This window comes from Ranitomeya imitator, chromosome 1, assembly GCF_032444005.1.
Source record: "Ranitomeya imitator isolate aRanImi1 chromosome 1, aRanImi1.pri, whole genome shotgun sequence".
NCBI classification, from domain to species: domain Eukaryota; kingdom Metazoa; phylum Chordata; class Amphibia; order Anura; family Dendrobatidae; genus Ranitomeya; species Ranitomeya imitator.
In genome coordinates, this window is record NC_091282.1 from 861,023,345 (window position 1) to 861,043,941 (window position 20,597).

The 20,597-nt window shown below is 42.9% G+C and overlaps 1 protein-coding gene across 1 annotated transcript in view; it reads right to left on the reverse strand.

The window, feature by feature from the left end:
- Nucleotides 1-15,642, reverse strand: part of LOC138658172 (protein TASOR-like) — an 83,647-nt gene extending 68,005 nt beyond the window's left edge. The window contains exon 1 of the mRNA XM_069745694.1: nucleotides 15,540-15,642. Within this exon, the coding sequence (XP_069601795.1) occupies nucleotides 15,540-15,579 (40 nt within the window). The 5' untranslated portion in view covers nucleotides 15,580-15,642. The remainder of the gene's footprint in view (nucleotides 1-15,539) is intronic.
- Between the last annotated feature and the right edge of the window lie 4,955 nt (nucleotides 15,643-20,597).

Consider the following 20,597-nt stretch of genomic DNA (forward strand, 5'->3'; position numbering starts at 1 on the left):
TCGACAGATATCTGGCTACCGGAGAAACTTTTGCGTCACTGCATTATCAGTTTAGACTTGGGAAGTCAACAATTTGTCAACTGGTTCGGGAAACTTGTGATGCCATTTGGAACAACTTGCAACCACTTGTGCTACCAACACCAACATCAGAAATGTGGCTAGCGATTTCCCAACAGTTCGAGGATGTGGCTAATTTCCCCAATTGTATTGGTGCCGTGGACGGAAAGCACATTCGGATTCAGAAACCTGCGCATAGTGGTTCCCTCTACTATAACTATAAGAAATACTTTTCTATAGTATTGATGGCGATTGCGGATGCCAGGTACCGTTTTGTTGCTGTGGATATTGGTGCTTATGGCCGGACTAACGATTCCAGAGTATTCAGAGACTCCAACATGGGCCGATGTTTGTACAGCCAAAGTTTAAACATACCCTCATCACGACCTCTTCCGGGGACCGAAGGCCCAAGTTTGCCCTATGTTTTAGTTGGTGATGAGGCCTTCCAACTAGGACAAAATCTCCTCAAGCCCTACTCAAGCCGTAGTCTAGACTCCAGCAGGCGCATTTTTAATTATCGCTTGAGCCGGGCTAGACGTTATGTGGAGTGTGCCTTTGGGATTTTGACATTAAAATGGCGGATTTTACTAACTTGCATGCAACTGCAACCAGAAAATGTGGACCGTGTTGTGAAGGCGTGCATCTGTCTGCATAATTTTGTGGCGAGACATGAACCCCAGGTGGTAGACCCCGATGATTGTGAGTCGAACCTCAGTAGCATTGAATCGAATGCAGTTAGGTCTGCATCACAACTAATGAGGATTTGTGATCAATTTGCACATTACTTCACACATGAAGGCCAGGTTCCATGGCAAGACAGATACGTGTGAAAATATTTTAAGGCTATGTTCACACGTTCCTGATTTCCCTCCTTTTTTTTCAGGACTAAAAACCGCAGCTCTTGGCAGAAAACGCAGGTCCTTTTTTTGGTGTATTTTTTGATGCGTTTTTTGATGCGTTTTTTGATGCAGTTTTCTATGCAGAGTCTGTGTGTTTTCTAGGAAGTTTTTTAGGGTTAAAATGGCTGAAAATACCCTAACCCTACCCCTAACCCTAACCCTACCCCTAACCCTACCCCTACCCCTAACCCTAACCCTATTCTAACCTTAGTGGGGAAAAAAAAAAATTCTTAATTTTTTTTATTGTCCCTACCTATGGGGGTGACAAAGGGGGGGGAAGTCATTTACTATTTTTTTTATTTTGATCACTGAGATAGGTTATATCTCAGTGATCAAAATGCACTTTGTAACGAATCTGCCGGCCGTCAGATTCAGCGGGCGCACTGCGCATGCGCCCGCCATTTTGCAAGATGGCGGCGCCCAGGGAGAAGACGGCCGGACGGACACCGGGAGGCCGGGTAAGTATAAGGGGGGGAGATGAGGGCACGGGGGGGCGTCGGAGCACGGGGGGGTAGCATCGGAGCACGGGGGAGTGGGATTGGGGCACGGGGGGGCAGCCACACTGCAGCGGTTCTGCACCACAAACCGCAGAAAACCCGCAGATATTTTTTTCATCTGCGGGTTTTACTGCGGGTTTGACCTCACAATGGAGGTCTATGGATGCAGAACCGCTGCAGTTCCGCAAAAAGAAGTGACATGGTACTTCTTTTTTACCGCGGCTATTCAGTGCGGCTTTTTTCGCGATTTTCCGCAATGTGGGCACAGCAGTTCCTGTTTTCCATAGGGTACATTGTAATGTACCCTGCATGGAAAACAGCTGCGGACCCGCAGCGGGAAAATCGCGGCGATTCCGCATGAAAAAAAGGATGGTGTGAACATGGCCTAAAGTCTTCCTGATGTCGTGTAAAAAGTTATGTTGTTTAACCTGATGTCGTGTAAAAAGTTACCTTATGTCGTGTAAAAAGTTGTTTAACCTGATGTCGTGTAAAAAGTTACCTTATGTCGTGTAAAAAGTTATGTTGTGTTAAAATGGACATGCCGGCCTACAACCCTCAATATAGAGGCCGGGGTGAAACGAGCGTGGAACCTCATAGACAATGTAGCAGTCCATCATATAGTTGGGCAGACAATACTTTGGTACTGCACGGGAGTATTGTCTGCCCAACTATATGATGGACTGCTACATTGTCTATGAGGTTCCACGCTCGTTTCACCCCGGCCTCTATATTGAGGGTTGTAGGCCGGCATGTCCATTCTTCTTGTTCCCGATGGAGCGGGTTCCTGGGGGCCCACAAATTCCTCTAGAAGCTCGTTCAGTCTTTGTCTAAACATAAGGTTTCTATGTGCCGGGATATTTTGTGCTACAGGCACATAGGATAAGAAAAGTAGCTTCCTCTCATTAGCAGAGTATACAGACTCGCGTGCTTGCAGCTCGGTAATTTCTCGCCTCAGGTCTTTGAGCTCACTGCGACACATGTCCTCTACCCGTTGGAGTCCATCCACGATAATTGCATCAGCTTCATCTTTTTGTGATGCTCGCTTGCGTCCACGCTGTGATTGCAACCGGGCACTCACACCTGCAGCAACAGTGCTTCTATCCGCAGATCGTGGCTCGCTGATGCCAGACACATCTTCAGGCTGCGTTGGTTCCACTGGAGAAGGCTCCAGTTCCTCTGTCGGTCTAGGAGCAGCGGTACTGCATATCGTTCTGTAACCCCAAAAAAAAGAATTATTTTCCTTTAAACAATTTAGTCTCGCACACAGACCTATTTGTACTTACGAGCGCTGAGACACTGTTTTTTGAAGAAAGAGCAGTTGGTCGTAATGCACATACGGGGTCACCCGTTTGCCACTTGATCCGCTTGGTGCATTCTGACTGTTCCGGTGGTCACGGACAAAGCGATCGCGGATGGACTTCCAACGGGTATGGACAGCATCGGCTTTAAATTTAAAAAATATATATAATATATATATATATATATATATATATATATATATATATATATATATATATATATATATATATATATATATATAAAAATCGTAGATAGATAGTTTTAAGATATAGGAAAAATTGTTCATAGTTTGCTACGATAGTTGATATATAAATAGTAGATAGATAGTTGTTAGATAAGAAATAGTTTAGAAATAGTGTATAGATAGATAGATATATAGTGTACAGATAGTTGATAATTGAGAGATAGACAACAAGTGGATAGGTTGATAGGATAGAATTTTTTTTTTTTTTTTTACATTTTCCGATGTTACGTCACCAATATTTACCAATTTTTTTCTTTGAGGTTGTCGACTTCTCCATGTATCGGGGATCAAAGTGACAGATTATTTGATCCCACAACTTCCGGTTCTTCACGATGTCATGGTGGGAGCTGTCGCTCTGGTCCCATATGGAGGGGTTGGCTTCCACAAGGTTGATCAGTGTCTCGTTGTGGATAGTCAATGGCTCTTCGTCAACGACAATCCTTTTTTTTTTGGTCGCTGACTTGGACTATGTAAACACAAAACGTTATGTTGATAGTGTCAATTTCACTGGATGGCCATATTCATATATACAGAGATAGATAGATACATAGATATAGCAATAGATAGATACATAGATATAGATAGATAGATACATAGATATAGCAATAGATAGATACATAGATATAGATAGATAGATATAGATAGATAGATACATAGATATAGATAGATAGATACATAGATAGATAGATAGATAGATAGATACATAGATATAGATAGATAGATATAGATAGATAGATACATAGATATTGATAGATAGATAAATAGATAGATACATAGATATAGATAGATAGATAGATAGATAGATACATAGATATAGATAGACAAATAGATGGAGCGATAGATAGTTGATAGATAGTTTATAGGTATAGTAGATAGAAAGTGAATAGATAGATTGTTGGTAAATATTGGATAGAATATTTCTAATTTTATATTTACCACTGGCAGTTGTGGCGACGACAGACGGCTAGGGACCTTTTTTCTTTTGTGTCCTCCGTGTGCCACAACCTATTGTGTATGTAAAATGTAAAAAAAATTATTTTAACATTAAATAATGTTAACATTCATTGGATCAATAAATTTATGCCTGAAAAATTCAACATGTGTGCTATGTACCTTTGTGGTTTTAGCATGTTTTTTGGGGGGAGGTCTAGCAGCCTCGGGCTCAGAAGACTCCTATTCACAATAAAACAATAAACAGGATTGTTATGCCTAGCTCAATACAATGGAGTTTCACACAAAATTATTGTGGTTTTTTAAAGTGCAAGCCTACCGACTGTGACGAAAAAAATCGCAGACAAGCTGCTGCTGCTGACATCTGTATCCGACATCTGTGTGCAACAAAGCAATACATGTTTAGTACACACACATCCGACGGACATTACAGACTCCCATGATGTATACTGAGATATATATATAGAAATGTACTTACATTTCAGGAGAGCTATTGCAACACTCTGTCACGTGCAGTAGACCTAAATGTGTGGGTGGGATATTCCTCCTTTAATGGCCGAAATCACATTTCCTGTCACATGACCACATGTGACCACCCTCAAACGCTATTAAAACGTGTGGTCCTATTTGGAAATTTTTCATGATTTGCGTCTGACTGCGTTTGCCATAGCCTTCTATGGCAGAATGAACGCTTCCGTTAGTAGTGCGTTAGCTTGGCCGGACCCGAGAACGCTGCAAGCCGAGTTGAAGGTCCGTCAGAAAAAAAACGTTATGTGACAAACGCATACCAATTTAGGGATGCGTCACGATGCGTCAGACAATGCAAGTCTATGGGCGCGTTAGTATGTGCGTTACATTGCGTTTTTACTACTTAAAAACAAGTCCGTTAGACGGACACACCTAGCGCAATGTGAACCCAGCCTTAGAAGGTGGCACTTTGTTCTATTTGTATAACGTATTTTTTCGCTTTATAAGACACAACTATTTATAAGATGCCCCTAGATTTTAGAGAGGAAAATAAGAAAAAAAATATTTTCAGCCATGAAACATGGCCAAGTTTGAAAGCGACTTTTTGTCCTAATGTCCCATCAGGCCTCTGGCCTACTACAGCTACACTGATGATATTTTAATCATCTGGACGAAGTCTGAGCCACAGCTAAAGACGTTCCATGAACAGTTTAATCAATTTCATCCTACCATCATCTTAACACTCCTTAACTCCTTAACACTCCTGCTCTGAAATTAACTTTTTGGATACCATCATTAAGCTGCAGAACAAGAAATAGAGACATCTCTGTATCAGAAGCCAATCGACCATCCAACATACCTTAAATGGGACAGTTTCCATCCAAAAAACTATATTGTCTACCGCCAAGCCATCAGATACAATCGTATATGTACCAACCCAATGGATAGGGATGAACACGTTGGTCGCCACATAAAGATTTTGAATCAGGGCTACCATCCAAAAATAATTGAAAACCAGACTGCAAGAGCCACCAGAATATCAAGGAATCATCTCTTACATTACAAAGCTAAGGAAGAAAATAACCGGGTACCTCTAGTAGTTACCTACAATCCAAATCTGGAGGTGCTAAGGGGAGCTGCACGGAAATTACAACCTTTACTGCAAAAAGATGCCAGATTACAATTCATTTTTCCAGACCCCCCACTACTGTGTTTTAGGCAGCCCCCAAATCTAAGAAGCATCATTGTCAGAAGCTCCCTGTCCTCTCCAACAAATATGGGAACTTTTCCCTGCAACCTGAAAAAATGTAAAACCTGTCCATTTATAATGACCACGGACAAGATAAAGATCCCCAATTCACATCAGGACTACAAGATACCAGGTACTTTCAGCTGCATCACGTCTAATGTGGTGTACCTAATTATTTGTACTAAATGTCCAACTGGGGGTCTGTATGTGGGGGAGACAGGGCAAAAGCTTAGAACAAGAATGAATTCTCACCGCCATACAATGAGAGAAAAAAGAATGTGGCAATACATTTTTGTATGCCAGAGCACAGCACAATGGACATGAAATTACTTGAATTAAAAGGGAACTTCAAATCTCAGAGAGACAGAAGAGTCTGGGAGTACAAACTCATGATGACCTTTACACTCTCAGTGCAGGAATGAATGTGTCGGATGGATTTATGTCTTTTTACATCAATTAAGGAATTTGCTCCTCAGACCTTGTGGGGGCATCAGTCACAGAATCAGACCCCAATCAGAGGACAATAAAACATTCACACTCCTTATCTATGAACTGTTCCAATATTTATGGCCACAACTCTCCCATGATAGTTCTGCTTCATGTCACTTGTCTTATCTATTGCATTCATTCTTTCTGTGCTGTGTTGTGAATAAATATGTGATTCTTCAGAATTTGTTTTAGTGTATGCCTGATGAAGAGACCTGAGTAGTCTCCAAAGCTTGCAATTTGTTACCATCTTTTCAGTTAGGCATTAAAAGGTATCAACCACTGAGGCCTCTCAATTCTAAATATCAGGTCTGGCAGTATATTATAGTATACCTAGCTATTAACAGGAATTTAGTGCTATCGTAAGCTATACAACACCACCGGCAAGTCTGATGATTAAATAAACATATTTGATTACATATTATTATTCAAATGAATATCAATATAGAATTAGAAGGTTCAGAAAATGAATATAAAAATAAAATGGAAGAAGGCACATAAGCCGAAACACGCGTAGGGGCTCTGTGTTACCGCAGGTCTGAGGTAATTATCTACCATTACTATGTTCTTTTTGACATTAGATCTCTGCACTACCTTTTGGTGACTTACACCGGTGGCCTTACTCTCTTTTATTTGATCTGGTACCCGTCATTCATGTGAACACATGTTATTATAATATAGGGATCTTGAACTTACTCTTGTTCCTCTGACCTGCAGTTCCACTTGCATGGTAGCAGTCATTGTCTGATCACCTCTTTGTAATTTATTGTAGTATACTCCTTTTTATATAAATCATTGAATAAAGTATCATATTTTAGAAAAATCTGGTTCAAGATTTTGTGCTTTGCATAGTTTTTTGCACAATGGAGCATGTCACTTCTTTCAGCATTTGTTCAGTGTTTGTTCAGTGGTTTTCACCCATTGAAATTAATGGGTGGTGAAAAAAAGCTGAAAAAACGCACCAAAACCGCAAGTATCAGGTTTTGCTGCATTTCTTGTCCCAAAACCTGATTGTATAGAATAGGACTTTTTTTTCAACACTAAACTTTATCAGCATGTACAAGAGACAAATCTAGAATGTCAAAACCGTACAAAAAAAGCAAGATAAAAACAAAGAAAAACATGCATTTTTCTGCAGATTCTTTCCTGCGAAGAGATTAGGTTTTGCTGCAGAAAAAAAAACACTGAAAAACCGCATAGTGTGAATTATAGTAAGAAATTATCTGTTGACCCTCATTTGTGCTATTCCCTCAACAGACTTTATCATATCCACAAACACATTGTCCTTTATTAGTAACTACTGTATGTATGACTCGGGGCGCAGGAAGACGGATGTATAACCAGGGCTATGGTCCCGGTGTTGTCGAGTCGGTGTCTATTTTGATGGAGTTGGAGTCAGTATAAAATGGACCGACTCTTAAAATAATACATTGGGTACAGTAGTACAATGCAGGATGTGCTGTAAATGTTTTCAGAAGAATTTGGGAAAGTTATGAAATGTCCTATAAGTGTCCGTTCTGTTCCTGATCGAAGGATCTCGGCTTTGAGATGAATCTGTGCTGCACTTTACATACAGGCTCAGTAGTGACCAGTGCTGTGGGGTTGGAGGTCAGGGAAACTGAGAAGTTGGAGGTCTTGCCAATTGCATCGCTTGAACCGATTGGTTCTCCTGACCCAAGCGTGACCGCTGCATACAAATAACTGCTATGAGCACTATATTGAAGGGGGCAGCAGTGTAAACTCAAGGTGATGGGTAGGCAGATTGCATGACAGAGAGATCTATCCTGATCTGAGATCCGAGGGGAGAGTCTGGAGAATGTTCAGTGAAAAGAACCTTGGGCACTGCATATGAAGAGGGCACTGAGCGGACGCGTGCGATCCATGTTCTGAGAGCCTTAAAAGGGGTTTTCTGTGATTTGCAGACCTGCGATCACGTGCCAAACAGCAACTTTTCTTGCTTCTTACATTGTTAATGAAAAACTAGGCAACAAGTGACCATAAGTATGCAAATCGCACTTCTGCTGTCACGTGATGACAACTCAAGCTGAAAAGAGTGGAACCATTAGGGCAGGTTCACACGAGAGTATAAAAAATCATTCAAAGTTTCATCCAGAAAAGTGGGACGATTTTTCTTCTCACTTGTCGTCCATGTGCTGTCCATTTTACAAGACCATTTACAGTTTCTTAGGTTACTGAATTTGTAATGTATCTGTAAAAATCAGATTCTAGACTGTGCGATCCGATTTTTTCCTCGCATCCATAGATTTGAATGGGTGAGTTTCATCTCAGTTCCAGGGGAAAATTGTGCATGGTGCAAATTATTTCACACACAGATTCGGTCGGTGAAAATTAATTAACAAAATAGGAACAACCAGCTCACCCCTGATATCATTCATCAGCACTGCCTCATTAAATAACATTGGTGTGAGTGCAATCAGTTTTCTTTAAACCCCTTCCCGACCCATGACGCCACGTAGGCGTCATGAAAGTCGGTGCCAATCCGACCCATGACGCCTATGTGGCGTCATGGAAAGATCGCGTCCCTGCAGATCCGGTGAAAGGGTTAACTCCCATTTCACCCGATCTGCAGGGACAGGGGGAGTGGTAGTTTAGCCCAGGGGGGGTGGCTTCACCCCCTCGTGGCTACGATCGCTCTGATTGGCTGTTGAAAGTGAAACTGCCAATCAGAGCGATTTGTAATATTTCACCTATTATAACGGGTGAAATATTACAATCCAGCCATGGCCGATGCTGCAATATCATCGGCCATGGCTGGAAATACTAATGTGCCCCCACCCCACCCCACCGATCGCCCCCCCAGCCCCCCGATCTGGCCGGTACACTGCTCCGGCTCCCCTCCATCCAGTGCTCCGCTCCCCCCCGTGCTCTTGTCCGCTCCCCCCGTGCTCCAACCACCCCCCCGTGCCCCAATCACCCCCCCCCCCCCCCGCATTCCGATCCACCCCCCCGTGCTCCGTTCCACCCCCCCGTGCTCCGTTCCAGCCCCCCCGTGCTCCGTTCCACGCCCCCGTGCTCCGTTCCACGCCTGCCGCGCTCCGATTCCCCCCCCCCCCCCCGTGCTCCAATCCGCACAAAGAAGTGACATGCTGCGGAATGTAAACCGCTGCGTTTCCGTGCAGTTTTTCCGCAGCATGTGTACAGCGATTTTTGTTTCCCATAGGTCTACATTGAACTGTAAACTCATGGGAAACTGCTGCGGATCCGCAGCGTTTTCCGCAGTGTGCACATACCTTTAGAATTAGGCTATGTGCACACGGTGCGGATTTGGCTGCGGATCCGCAGCAGTGTTCCATTAGGTTTACAGTACCATGTAAACATATGAAAAACCAAATCCACTGTGCCCACGGTGCAGAAAATACCGCGCGGAAATGCTGCGTTGTATTTTCCGCAGCATGTCAATTTTTTGTGCGGATTCCGCGGCGTTTTACACCTGTTCCTCAATAGGAATCCGCAGGTGAAATCCGCACAAAAAACACTGGAAATCCGCGGAAAATCCGCAGGTAAAACGCAGTGCCTTTTACCCGCGGATTTTTCAAAAATGGTGCGGAAATATCTCACACGAATCCGCAACGTGGGCACATAGCATTAGGGTTAGGGTTGGAATTAGGGTTGTGGTTAGGGTTGTGATTAGGGTTATGGCTACAGTTGGGATTAGGGTTAGGGGTGTGGGGGGGTTAGTGGTGGGGTTAGTGTTGGAGGTAGAATTGAGGGGTTTCCACTGTTTAGGCACATCAGGGGTCTCCAAACGCAACATGGCGCCACCATTGATTCCAGCCAATCTCGTATTCAAAAAGTCAAATGGTGCTCCCTCACTTCCGAGCCCTGACGTGTGCCCAAACAGTGGTTTACCCCCACATATGGGGTACCAGCATACTCAGGATAAACTGCGCAACAATTACTGGGGTCCAATTTCTCCTTTTACCCTTGTGAATCTAAAAAAATGCTTGCTAAAACATCATTTTTGAGGAAAGAAAAATGATTTTTTATTTTCACGGCTCTGCGTTGTAAACGTCTGTGAAGCACTTGGGGGTTCAAAGTGCTCACCACATATCTAGATAAGTTCCTTGGGGGGTCTAGTTTCTAAAATGTGGTCACTTGTGGGGGGTTTCTACTGTTTAGGCACACCAGGGGCTCTGCAAACGCAATGTGACGCCCGCAGACCATTCCATCAAAGTCTGCATTTCAAAAGTCACTACTTCCCTTCTGAGCCCCGACGTGTGCCCAAACAGTGGTTTACCACCACACATGGGGTATCAGCGTACTCAGGAGAAACTGGACAACAACTATTGGGGTCCAATTTCTCCTGTTACCCTTGGGAAAATAAAAAATTCTGGGCTAAATAATTATTTTTGAGGAAAGAAAACGTATTTATTATTTTCACGGCTCTGCATTATAAACTTCTATGAAGCACTTGGGGGTTCAAAGTGCTCACCACACATCTAGATATGTTCCTTTCGGGGTCTAGTTTCCAAAATGAGGTCACTTGTGGGGGGTTTCTACTGTTTAGGCACATCAGGGGCTCTGCAAACGCAATGTGACGCCCGCAGAGCATTCCATCAAAGTCTGCATTTCAAAACGTCACTACTTCACTTCCGAGCCCCAACGTGTGCCCAAACAGTGGTTTACCCCCACATATGGGGTATCCCCGTACTCAGGAGAAACTGGACAACAACTTTTGGGGTCAAATTTCTCCTGTTACCCTTGGGAAAATAAAAAATTGCAGGCTAAAAGATCATTTTTGAGAAAATAATTTTTTTTTTTTATTTTCATGGCTCTGCGTTATAAACTTCTGTGAAGCACTTGGGGGTTCAAAGTCCTCACCACACATTTAGATTAGTTCCTTTGGGGGTCTAGTTTCCAAAATGGGGTCATTTCTGGGGGATCTCCAATGTTTAGGCACACAGGGGCTCTCCAAACGTGACATGGTGTCCGCTAATGATTGGAGCTAATTTTCCATTTAAAAAGCCAAATGGCGTGCCATCCCTTCCGAGCCCTGCCGTGCGCCCAAACAGTGGTTTACCCCCACATATGAGGTATCAGCGTACTCGGGAGAAATTGCCCAACAAATTTTATGATCCATTTTATCCTACTGCCCATGTGAAAATGAAAAAATTGAGGCGAAAAGAATTTTTTTGTGAAAAAAAAGTACTTTTTCATTTTTACAGATCAATTTGTGAAGCACCTGAGGGTTTAAAGTGCTCACTAGGCATCTAAATAAGTTCCTTGGGGGGTCTAGTTTCCAAAATGGGGTCACTTGTGGGGGAGCGCCAATGTTTAAGCACACAGGAGCTATCCAAACGCGACATGGTGTCCGCTAACGATGGAAATAATTTTTCATTCAAAAAGTCAAATGGCGCTCCTTCCCTTCCGAGCCTTACCATGTGCCCAAACAGTGGTTTACCCCCACATGAGGTATCAGCGTACTCAGGACAAATTGGACAACAACTTTCGTGGTTCAGTTTCTCCTTTTACCATTGGGAAAATAAAAAAATTGTTGCTAAAAGATAATTTTTGTGACTAAAAAGTTAAATGTTCATTTTTTCCTTCCATGTTGCTTCTGCTGCTGTGAAGCACCTGAAGGGTTAATAAACTTCTTGAATGTGGTTTTGAGTACCTTGAGGGGTGCAGTTTTTAGAATGGTGTCACTTTTGGGTATTTTCAGCCACATAGACCCCTCAAACTGACTTCAAATGTGAGGTGGTCCCTAAAAAAAATGGTTTTGTAAATTTCGTTGTAAAAATGACAAATCGCTGGTCAAATTTTAACCCTTATAACTTCCTAACAAAAAAAAATTTTGTTTCCAAAATTGAGCTGATGTAAAGTAAACATGTGGGAAATGTTATTTATTAACTATTTTGTGTCACATATCTCTCTGGTTTAACAGAATAAAAATTCAAAATGTGAAAATTGCGAAATTTTCAAAATTTTCGCCAAATTTCCGTTTTTATCACAAATAAACGCAGAATTTATTGACCTAAATTTACCACTAACATGAAGCCCAATATGTCTCGAAAAAACAATCTCAGAACCGCTAGGATCCGTTGAAGCGTTCCTGAGTTATTACCTCATAAACGGACACTGGTCAGAATTGCAAAAAACGGCAAGGTCTTTAAGGTCAAAATAGGCTGGGTCATGAAGGGGTTAATGGATTGCACTTGGATCAAAAATACTGTTGTGTGCAGGAGCCATTACAGTGTGCAAATTGCACACTTTCAGCATTCTTCAATCTGCATATCATATATACTGACTGCAAAAATGTACGTGATGCCCAGAAATCCCCTTTAAACCATGGATTTATTATTCATGCAGTATCAAGACCTCAAGTTTGCTGAGAGGGTCAGAACTGTTACAGATTTACATGCATAGAATATCCCTAGTTACTTGACTGATTGGATCCTTACAGATTATAAGAATGAACAACTCAGCCCAAACAAGCAATACCACACACAGCCCCCTGACACTTGTCATCCTAACTTCAATACAATGGGCTTCTATACTTTACTGTAAGCTTTTCCTTCTTTTTGTAGATATTTATTCCACAGGAGGATAATATGTAATATGTCCTATTATAAATATATATATTTATTTATTTTTTTAACTGGAAAGCTTCCTCTTTATGACATCTGTTTATGTCATCTACCTTTAACCCCCTTCCTGACATATGAAGTATAGCTATGTCATATGTCGGGTGCCAGACTTTGATGTGGGCTCTTACCCCGCAGATGATGGCTGAATTAGTTGAATATCTGCAAAAAGAGTGGAGCGGAACCCACTGCATGTTAAATGCATCTGTCAATCTCTGACAGCAGCATTTAAAACATGTCGGCAAGGGAATGCATTATTCCATGCAGCCATGTCGTGATTGGGGGGTGCCGATGGGCTGCCATGACAGTCGGGGTCTGCTGAAGACTTCTGTGCTTGTCATGGTGATTCTCCTGAAGGCCAGCGTTTAGCAGGAGTTCATAGGACACCGTTATTTTTCTGTACAAAGCATTGCTGAAGGAGAATGGCGACATACGAAAAAAATGTTTTTCTTTTTTACCTGTTTTTCCTGATTTTCTTTATCATTTAAATATATTAAAAAAACCTATACATGTTTGGTATCTGTGTAACCACACTGACATGGCGAATGGTAAATAAAAAAAGAAAACAATTGTGGAATTGCCCTTTTTTTTGCACTTGGAATGTTTTTCCGGCTTTCCAGTGCATCACATGATAAAATGAATGGTGTCATTCAAAGATAAAACTTGTTCCGAAAAAAAATTAGCGCTCATATGGTTTTGTAGATTAAGGCTATGTGCACACGTTGCAGATTATTTGCGTTTTTTTAGCTGTTTTTGCGCTATAAAAACGCTATAAAACCGCAAATAATCTGCATACATTAAGCATCCCATCATTTATAATGGAATCCGCAATTTTTGTGCACATGATGTGTTTTTCCGCACTTAAAACGCATTGCGGAAAAATAATGAACATGTTCATTAATTTTGCGGTTTTTTCGCGGATTTCCCACTGTCTAATTCATTGGGAAATGTCCGGAAAAAATGCACAAAAACGGGTGCAAAAAAAACGCGCAAAAAAACGCATGCGGATTTCTTGCAGAAATCTGGCAGAAATGTCCGGATTTCCACAGGAATTCTCTGCATGAATTCCTGAATGTGTGCACATAGCCTAAAAAGAAGAAGAGGAAGAAAAGAGCCTGGCCATAAAGGGGTTAAATAAAAAAAGACAAATCTTGCTCTCCAATCTTAAATAGGTTGATAGGATATAATCCTCAGAAATATACTATACACATAGCACAGCTTTGTGTATAAGGTCTCATTCACACTAGCGCATTTATGATCCATTTGGTTTTCATTTGATAAAAGTTCCCAAAACAGCCAATAATGCCATGGAGCTACAGAAACTGCTGTTTGCATACAGAGTCCGGGTAAGGCAAAAGCTGGACATCGCAGGATGCTCGATCTGATGCTGATGGGCATATATATCATATATGGGGAATATACGTATGTAAGAATCACTCATACAGCTTCCTGTGGAGCTGCACTATGCTTTTTCCATTGCATACACACTGATGCCATGCATAGCTGTTGGCACGTCACTGTGTACCACCACCTAGAGCACCGTACTTTTATCTCCTTGTGCATTCCCATGTTGCCTAGAGCAGAAACGGTCAAAAAGAAAAACTGTCTTTCATGCCCTTAGTGACCAATCACAGCACAGCTTTCATTTTTCCAGAGCACCCCAAGTAATGAAAGCTGTGCTGTGATTAATTACTACGGGCAAAAGAGAAAAATCATTACATTTCATAAACTCACAAAACATGAATGAAGGCAACATAACAAAAGACATGGCGGCCAGGTGTCCACGCACCGAGTCCTGTCACTTTTTCACAAGCCATGGCAGATTTATCTTACTTTGCTCCAAGCGGTCAACAAGAGCGCACTTTTTGTTTTCCTAATCCTAAATATTCCGTAAATAGCCTTTTATAAGAAATCAACTCCTAAACAAAAGTTATCACTTTAAGGAATTTCCCATCGGCACCAAAATAATACAAATGTACAAAACCCATCAGCACAATCATCAAAGAGGTTGGAGACTTTTTTTTTTCAGGCCAGATCTTGGCTATGTGCACAGGTAGGAAAAGTGGTGCAGAATTTTCTGCATAAAATCCGCAGCTCCTGGCAGAATCCGCAGCCGTGGATTTGCCGCGGTTTTTATGTCGATTTTGTGCGGAATTGATACGGATTTTCTGCAGTTTTTGACACTGCGGATTTCTATAATGGAGGGGTGCAGAAACGCTGCAGATCCGCACAAGTGACCTGCACTTCTTTGAAATCCGCAGCCATTCCGCACTGATTTTTCCACACCATCTGCACAACTTTTTTTTTTTTTATCCCATTGATTTACATTGTACTGTACATCACAGTGCGGATCTGCAGCGTTTCTGATCGGAAAAATCCGCTGCAGATCCGCAGCAAATCCGCATCGTGTGCACATAGCCTCTGGCTTTCACTGGCTCTTTGTTTCTCTGTGGCCATAAATCAGAAGACAGCTACAGACTACTCACTGGATTGTCAGGGCGAGCTCACTGATGGTTGGTCAGTTAGCTCACTCTGCAGCCAGCAACAAACAGTGCAACACTTTTAATGAAACCCAATTTAAAGAGAAATTAAGTGCTCCCAAAGGTGGACAACCCCTTTAATCCCAAAGTAGAGGTCGTTTCTGGCAAATGCAGCTGTTTGGTGATTCCTGACAACACATCACTGACTCTAAGTGATGAATCCAGATGAATCCAGTACAGAGGCCACTGGCCAAAGACACCAGGGACCACCATGTAAAGAATTACGTGTGAGGCGATCACTGACCTGTGCCTGCCAACAGATTAACGTCCTCACCGCCCGCCATAGGTCTCGGCGACTGCGAGCTCGAGCTGGTGGCTGCCTCTGCGCAGCAACAACATCCAAGACCACGCCCACTGCATCAATACATCAGATGATTGGTGAGTCTATGCCCGAAGATCCTCTCACGCGTCCGTTGATTGGTAGTTTCACGAATCAAGTCAATAGACCACGCCCACAACATTCACACCAGAGGAGCATGACAAGTCTAGTCAGACTCAGCACCTGACTAGTCACAGGCATATTACCGACGGCACATGCGCACACGACTCTCATCTAATAGCACCGTTTACCTTACGTCTCATAGACGCAGAACCAGTAGCCATAGCCATATAACAGAACATACGTCCCGTAGCGGTATTGTGAGCAGCAGCTACTAGAAGCCCTGCAATGACACGATAGAAACGAGGCAGCCGGTACAATTTCTCAGTGCGGTGCTAGTTGTCGCTTATTGCTCAAGCTAATGGTTCGTAATAGTATTACGCGGCTCAAAAAACTGAGATATAAAGCCGTGACACGAGACGGCGCGGAGATCCGTGGGGTTGTGGACGGGCCAGAGGAATGGTCCTCCCTTTTCCAGAAGGAAGTGAAATGGCCCCATAATGCCCTCACGCAAGCCTAGGGGCCAGAGCTGTCACCTCATCACCTCACCTTCATTTGCGCGCCATTTCCTTCCATCCTGACGGCCGGTGGTGCGCCACAGACATAGCACCCTCCATGGTGAGGAGCCAGGTGCTCTCAGCGGTGAGGAGAGCCACACGCAGCCGCCCTCCTGCACTAGCCCAGTGTGACAGGAGATGTAATTACAGGAATCCCCTCAGAAGCTGCCTTCTAACTATTCCCATGTGGTAAACTGAACATGACAGCCATTAACCTCTCATGTGTCGCTACAGTTCTACTTCAGGAACCTGTCCCCTCCTGCAATGCCATTTACCAGTGTTTACATCCTTATTACAGGTAGAAAAGTAAGTGTAAAGCACAACTTCAGCATTTGATTTTATTGCAGCACTTTAGTAGGTTAGTAATCTCAGTTCTCTGCCCTCCAGTCGCCATCTTCATCTTTATCAGTACCGCTGCGGTCGGTCTCCAGCAGTTTGCGACCTGCTAGATCGCTCCAGTGTTTCAGAAGGCACAACCCAATGTAAGTCTATGAAACCTTGAACGCCTCATTCTGGCTCTCACAAATATTGAGAGCTTTTGACCGTTGCTGATGACTTCCTGTCAGTCAGAAGTTGCAGTCACAAGATGGCAGTGGGATCAACTAGAGTGGGGAGGCGCTGAAGATGGTAGGTTCTGGGACATCACATTGACCCCTTTCCGACATCGGACGTAATAATATGCCAATGTCGGACACCTTCCCTTTGATGTGGGCTCCGGCACTGAGCCCACATCTTTTCTAGAACATGTCAGTTGTTTTGAACAGCTGAAATGTGCCGCTAACAGCCGTGGGAGGAATCGCGATCTTCCCGTGGCTGTTAAAGGGAACCTGTCACCCCGTTTTTTCAGTAGGAGATAAAAATACCGTTAAATAGGGCCTGAGCTGTGCTTTACAATAGGGTATTTTTTGTCCCCTGATTCCCTACCTATGCTGCCGAAATACCTTACAAAAGTGGCCGTTTTCGCCTGTCAATCAGGCTGGTCAGGTCGGATGGGCGTGGTCACAGCGCTGTTTCTCCCCCACATCTTGCTTATGTTCCCGTTGGTGGCGTAGTGCTTCTCGCATGCGCAAGTGCCGAATGCACTGCGCAGCTGTGGAAAAAGCGCGCTCGCCGCTATTCAGCGGTTTCTCGGTGGGCGCGGCCATCTTCCTGAGGCCGCGCGTGCGCAGATGGAGTTCCCTTCCCGGGGCTTCAGGAAAATGGCCGCAGGATGCCGCGCGTGCGCAGATGGACATCGCGGTGGCCATTTTCCTGAAGCCGAGTTCGAATCCCATCATTTGAACGCGGCCCACCAATGAATTGGCATGACAACCAGAGGTATCCTGCGCCAGCGGTCGGCGCTCACAGCAAGTAATTCTGCTACAACAGGCAATCTGATCATCGCCTGTATGTAGCAGAGCCGATTGGGTTATGGCAGCTTCTAGTCTCCCATGAAGACTATTGAAGCATGCCAAAAGTAAAAAACAATGTTTTTAAAAATATAAAAGTTCAAATCACCCCCCTTTCGCCCCATTCAAAATAAAAAAAATCAAACATACAAATATTTGGTATCGCCGTGTTCAGAATCGCCCGACCTATCAATAAAAAAGGATTAACGTGATCGTTAAACGTCATAGTGAGGAAAAAAACTGAAAACGTCAGAATTATGGTTTTTTGGTCGCCGCGACATTGTATTGAAATGCAATAACGGGCGATCAAAAGATCATATCTGCACCAAAATGGTATCATTAAAAACGTCAGCTCGTAAAAAAATAAGCCCTCAACCTTACCCGAGATTCAGAAAAATGGAGACACTACGGGTATTGAAAAATGGTGTAATTTTTTTTTTTTTTTAACAAAGTTTGGATTTTTTTACCACTTAGATAAAGAAATAACGTATACATGTTTGGTGTCTCTGAACTCGTAATGACCTGGAGAATCATAATTGCAGGTCAGTTTTAGCATTTACGTAGTGAACCAAGCAAAAAAGCCAAAAATATGTGGGACTACACTTTTTTGCAATTTCACCGCACTTGGAATTTTTTTCCTGTTTTTCAGTACATGATATGGTAAAAGCAATGGTGTAATTCAAAAGTACAACTCGTCCTGCAAAAAGCAAGCCCTCCCATGGCCATATTGACGGAAAAATAAAACAGTTATGGCGCTGTGAAGAAGAGGAGCAAAAAACGAAAATCCCTCCGGTCATATGGGGTTAATAGCCCCACTCCAGCGCTGAAATAAAACAGCTTGAGTGGTTATGTACACAATGCATCAATGTACGTTTTTTTTACCTCGGAGGACACTTTAGGAATTGTTCTTTATCTCTTGAGTTTTCTAAACCAGAAGCATCTTTTATTTTGCATTTTCTACTCATTTCCTGAGTGCTTTTGTCACTTTTTCCTCCACTTTTTTTAAGTGTTTTTTCACTCTCGATTTACGGACTTTTTTTTAAGTTCCATTATTCTCTTAACTCCTTTCTGCCTTCTGACGTACTATCCCATCAAGGTGACCTGGGACTTAATTCCCAGGGACGGGATAGTACATCATAGGCGATCAGCCGTGCTCATGGGGGGAGCGCGGCCGATCGCCGCCGGGTGTCAGCTGATTATTACAGCTGACATCCGGCACTATGTGCCAGGAGCGGTCACAGCAGTTTTTAGAATGGTGTCACACTTGGATATTTTCTGTCATATAGACCCCTGAAAGTGACTTCAAATGTGATGTGGTCCCTAAAAAAAAATGGTGTTGTAAAAGTTGCTGGTCAACTTTTAACCCTTATAACTCCCTAACAAAAAAAATGTTGGTTCCAAAATTGTGCTGATGTAAAGTAGACATGTGGGGAATGTTACTTATTAAGTATTTTGTGTGACATATCTGTGATTTAAGGGCATAAAAATTAAAACTTGTGAAAGTTTTGCCAAATTTCTATTTTTTTCACAAATAAACAATGACATTTTATTACCACTATCATGAAGTACAATATGTCACGAGAAAACATTCAGAATCATCAGGATCCGTTGAAGCGTTCCAGATTTATAACCTCATAAAAGGACAATGGTCAGAATTTTAAACATTGGCTCGGTCATTAACGTGCAAACCACCCTTGGGGGTTACGGGGTTAAGGCCACGTTCACTATTTGGTCAGTATTTGTCAGCCCAAACCAGGAGTGAAGCAGTAATAGGAAAAGTATAATAGAAACACATCATCACTTTTGCATTTATCACCCACTACTGGTTTTGGTTTACAGATGCTGATGTCAAATACTGAATGTGGGAATGTGGCCTCACATTCCGAGACGTACCATTACGTCATGGTGTGTGTCAGGGATTTTGGAGCAGGCTCAGAAGCAGAATCCACTCCACACAGTGAAGATGCCAGCTATATTATATTGCTGGCATCTAGCTCTAACACAGGGGTCCCAAACACACGGACCACATACAGCTCCCATTATTCTACTATTATTATACTCTTTCAGACGCGAGTACAATTGAACCTCTGACCGCCGGGTCAGAGCGACTCCAGCAACGTGATCAGGTCATGTGATCACGTTGCTGACGTCACTCGCCGACGCACATTGGTGGTAAGTTCTCCACGTTAGTCGAGCTGAATACACCGAAGATTGGGGGGGTCATTATTGTGTGTGTGGGGATATTATTCTGTGTGTGTATTTACTGTGTGTGGGGTATTTACTGTATGTATGAGGTTATTTACTGCCATGGGGGAGGTATTTACTGTGTGTATGAGGGTATTTACAGCCGTGGGGGAAGGTATTTACTGTGTGGGGGACGTATTTACTGTGTGGGAGGTATTTACTGTGTTGGGGAGGTATTTACTGCCATGGGGGGAGATATTTACTGTGTGGGGGAGACTTACCATAAAGGGCCAGGGGGAGATTTAATGTGATAGGGGTATTTAGTGTAACATCATGGAGTGTGTCAGGGATTTTGGAGCATACATTTCAGTAGGACAACATTTCGGAATTTGCAACCAATTTTTAAGCTGGTGTTATGAAGTATTTTAATTTGCTGAGATAATGACTTTTGGGTTTTCATTGGCTGTAAGCCAAAATCATCAACATTAATAGAAATAAACACTTGATAGATCATGCTGTTTGTAATGACTACTTATATAATATACTAGCTGAAGAGCCCAGCGTTGCCTGGGCATAGTAAATATCTGTGGTTAGTTATAGCACCTCACTTCTCTTATTTTCCCATCACGCCTCTCATTTTCCCCCTCACATTTCTCATTTTCTCCCTTACACCTCTCATTTTCCCCCTCACTCCTCTCATTCCCCCCTAACACTTGTCATTTCGACCTCACATCTGTCATTTTCCGATCACTCCACTATTTTCCCTCACTCCTCTATTTTCCCCTCAGTATCTA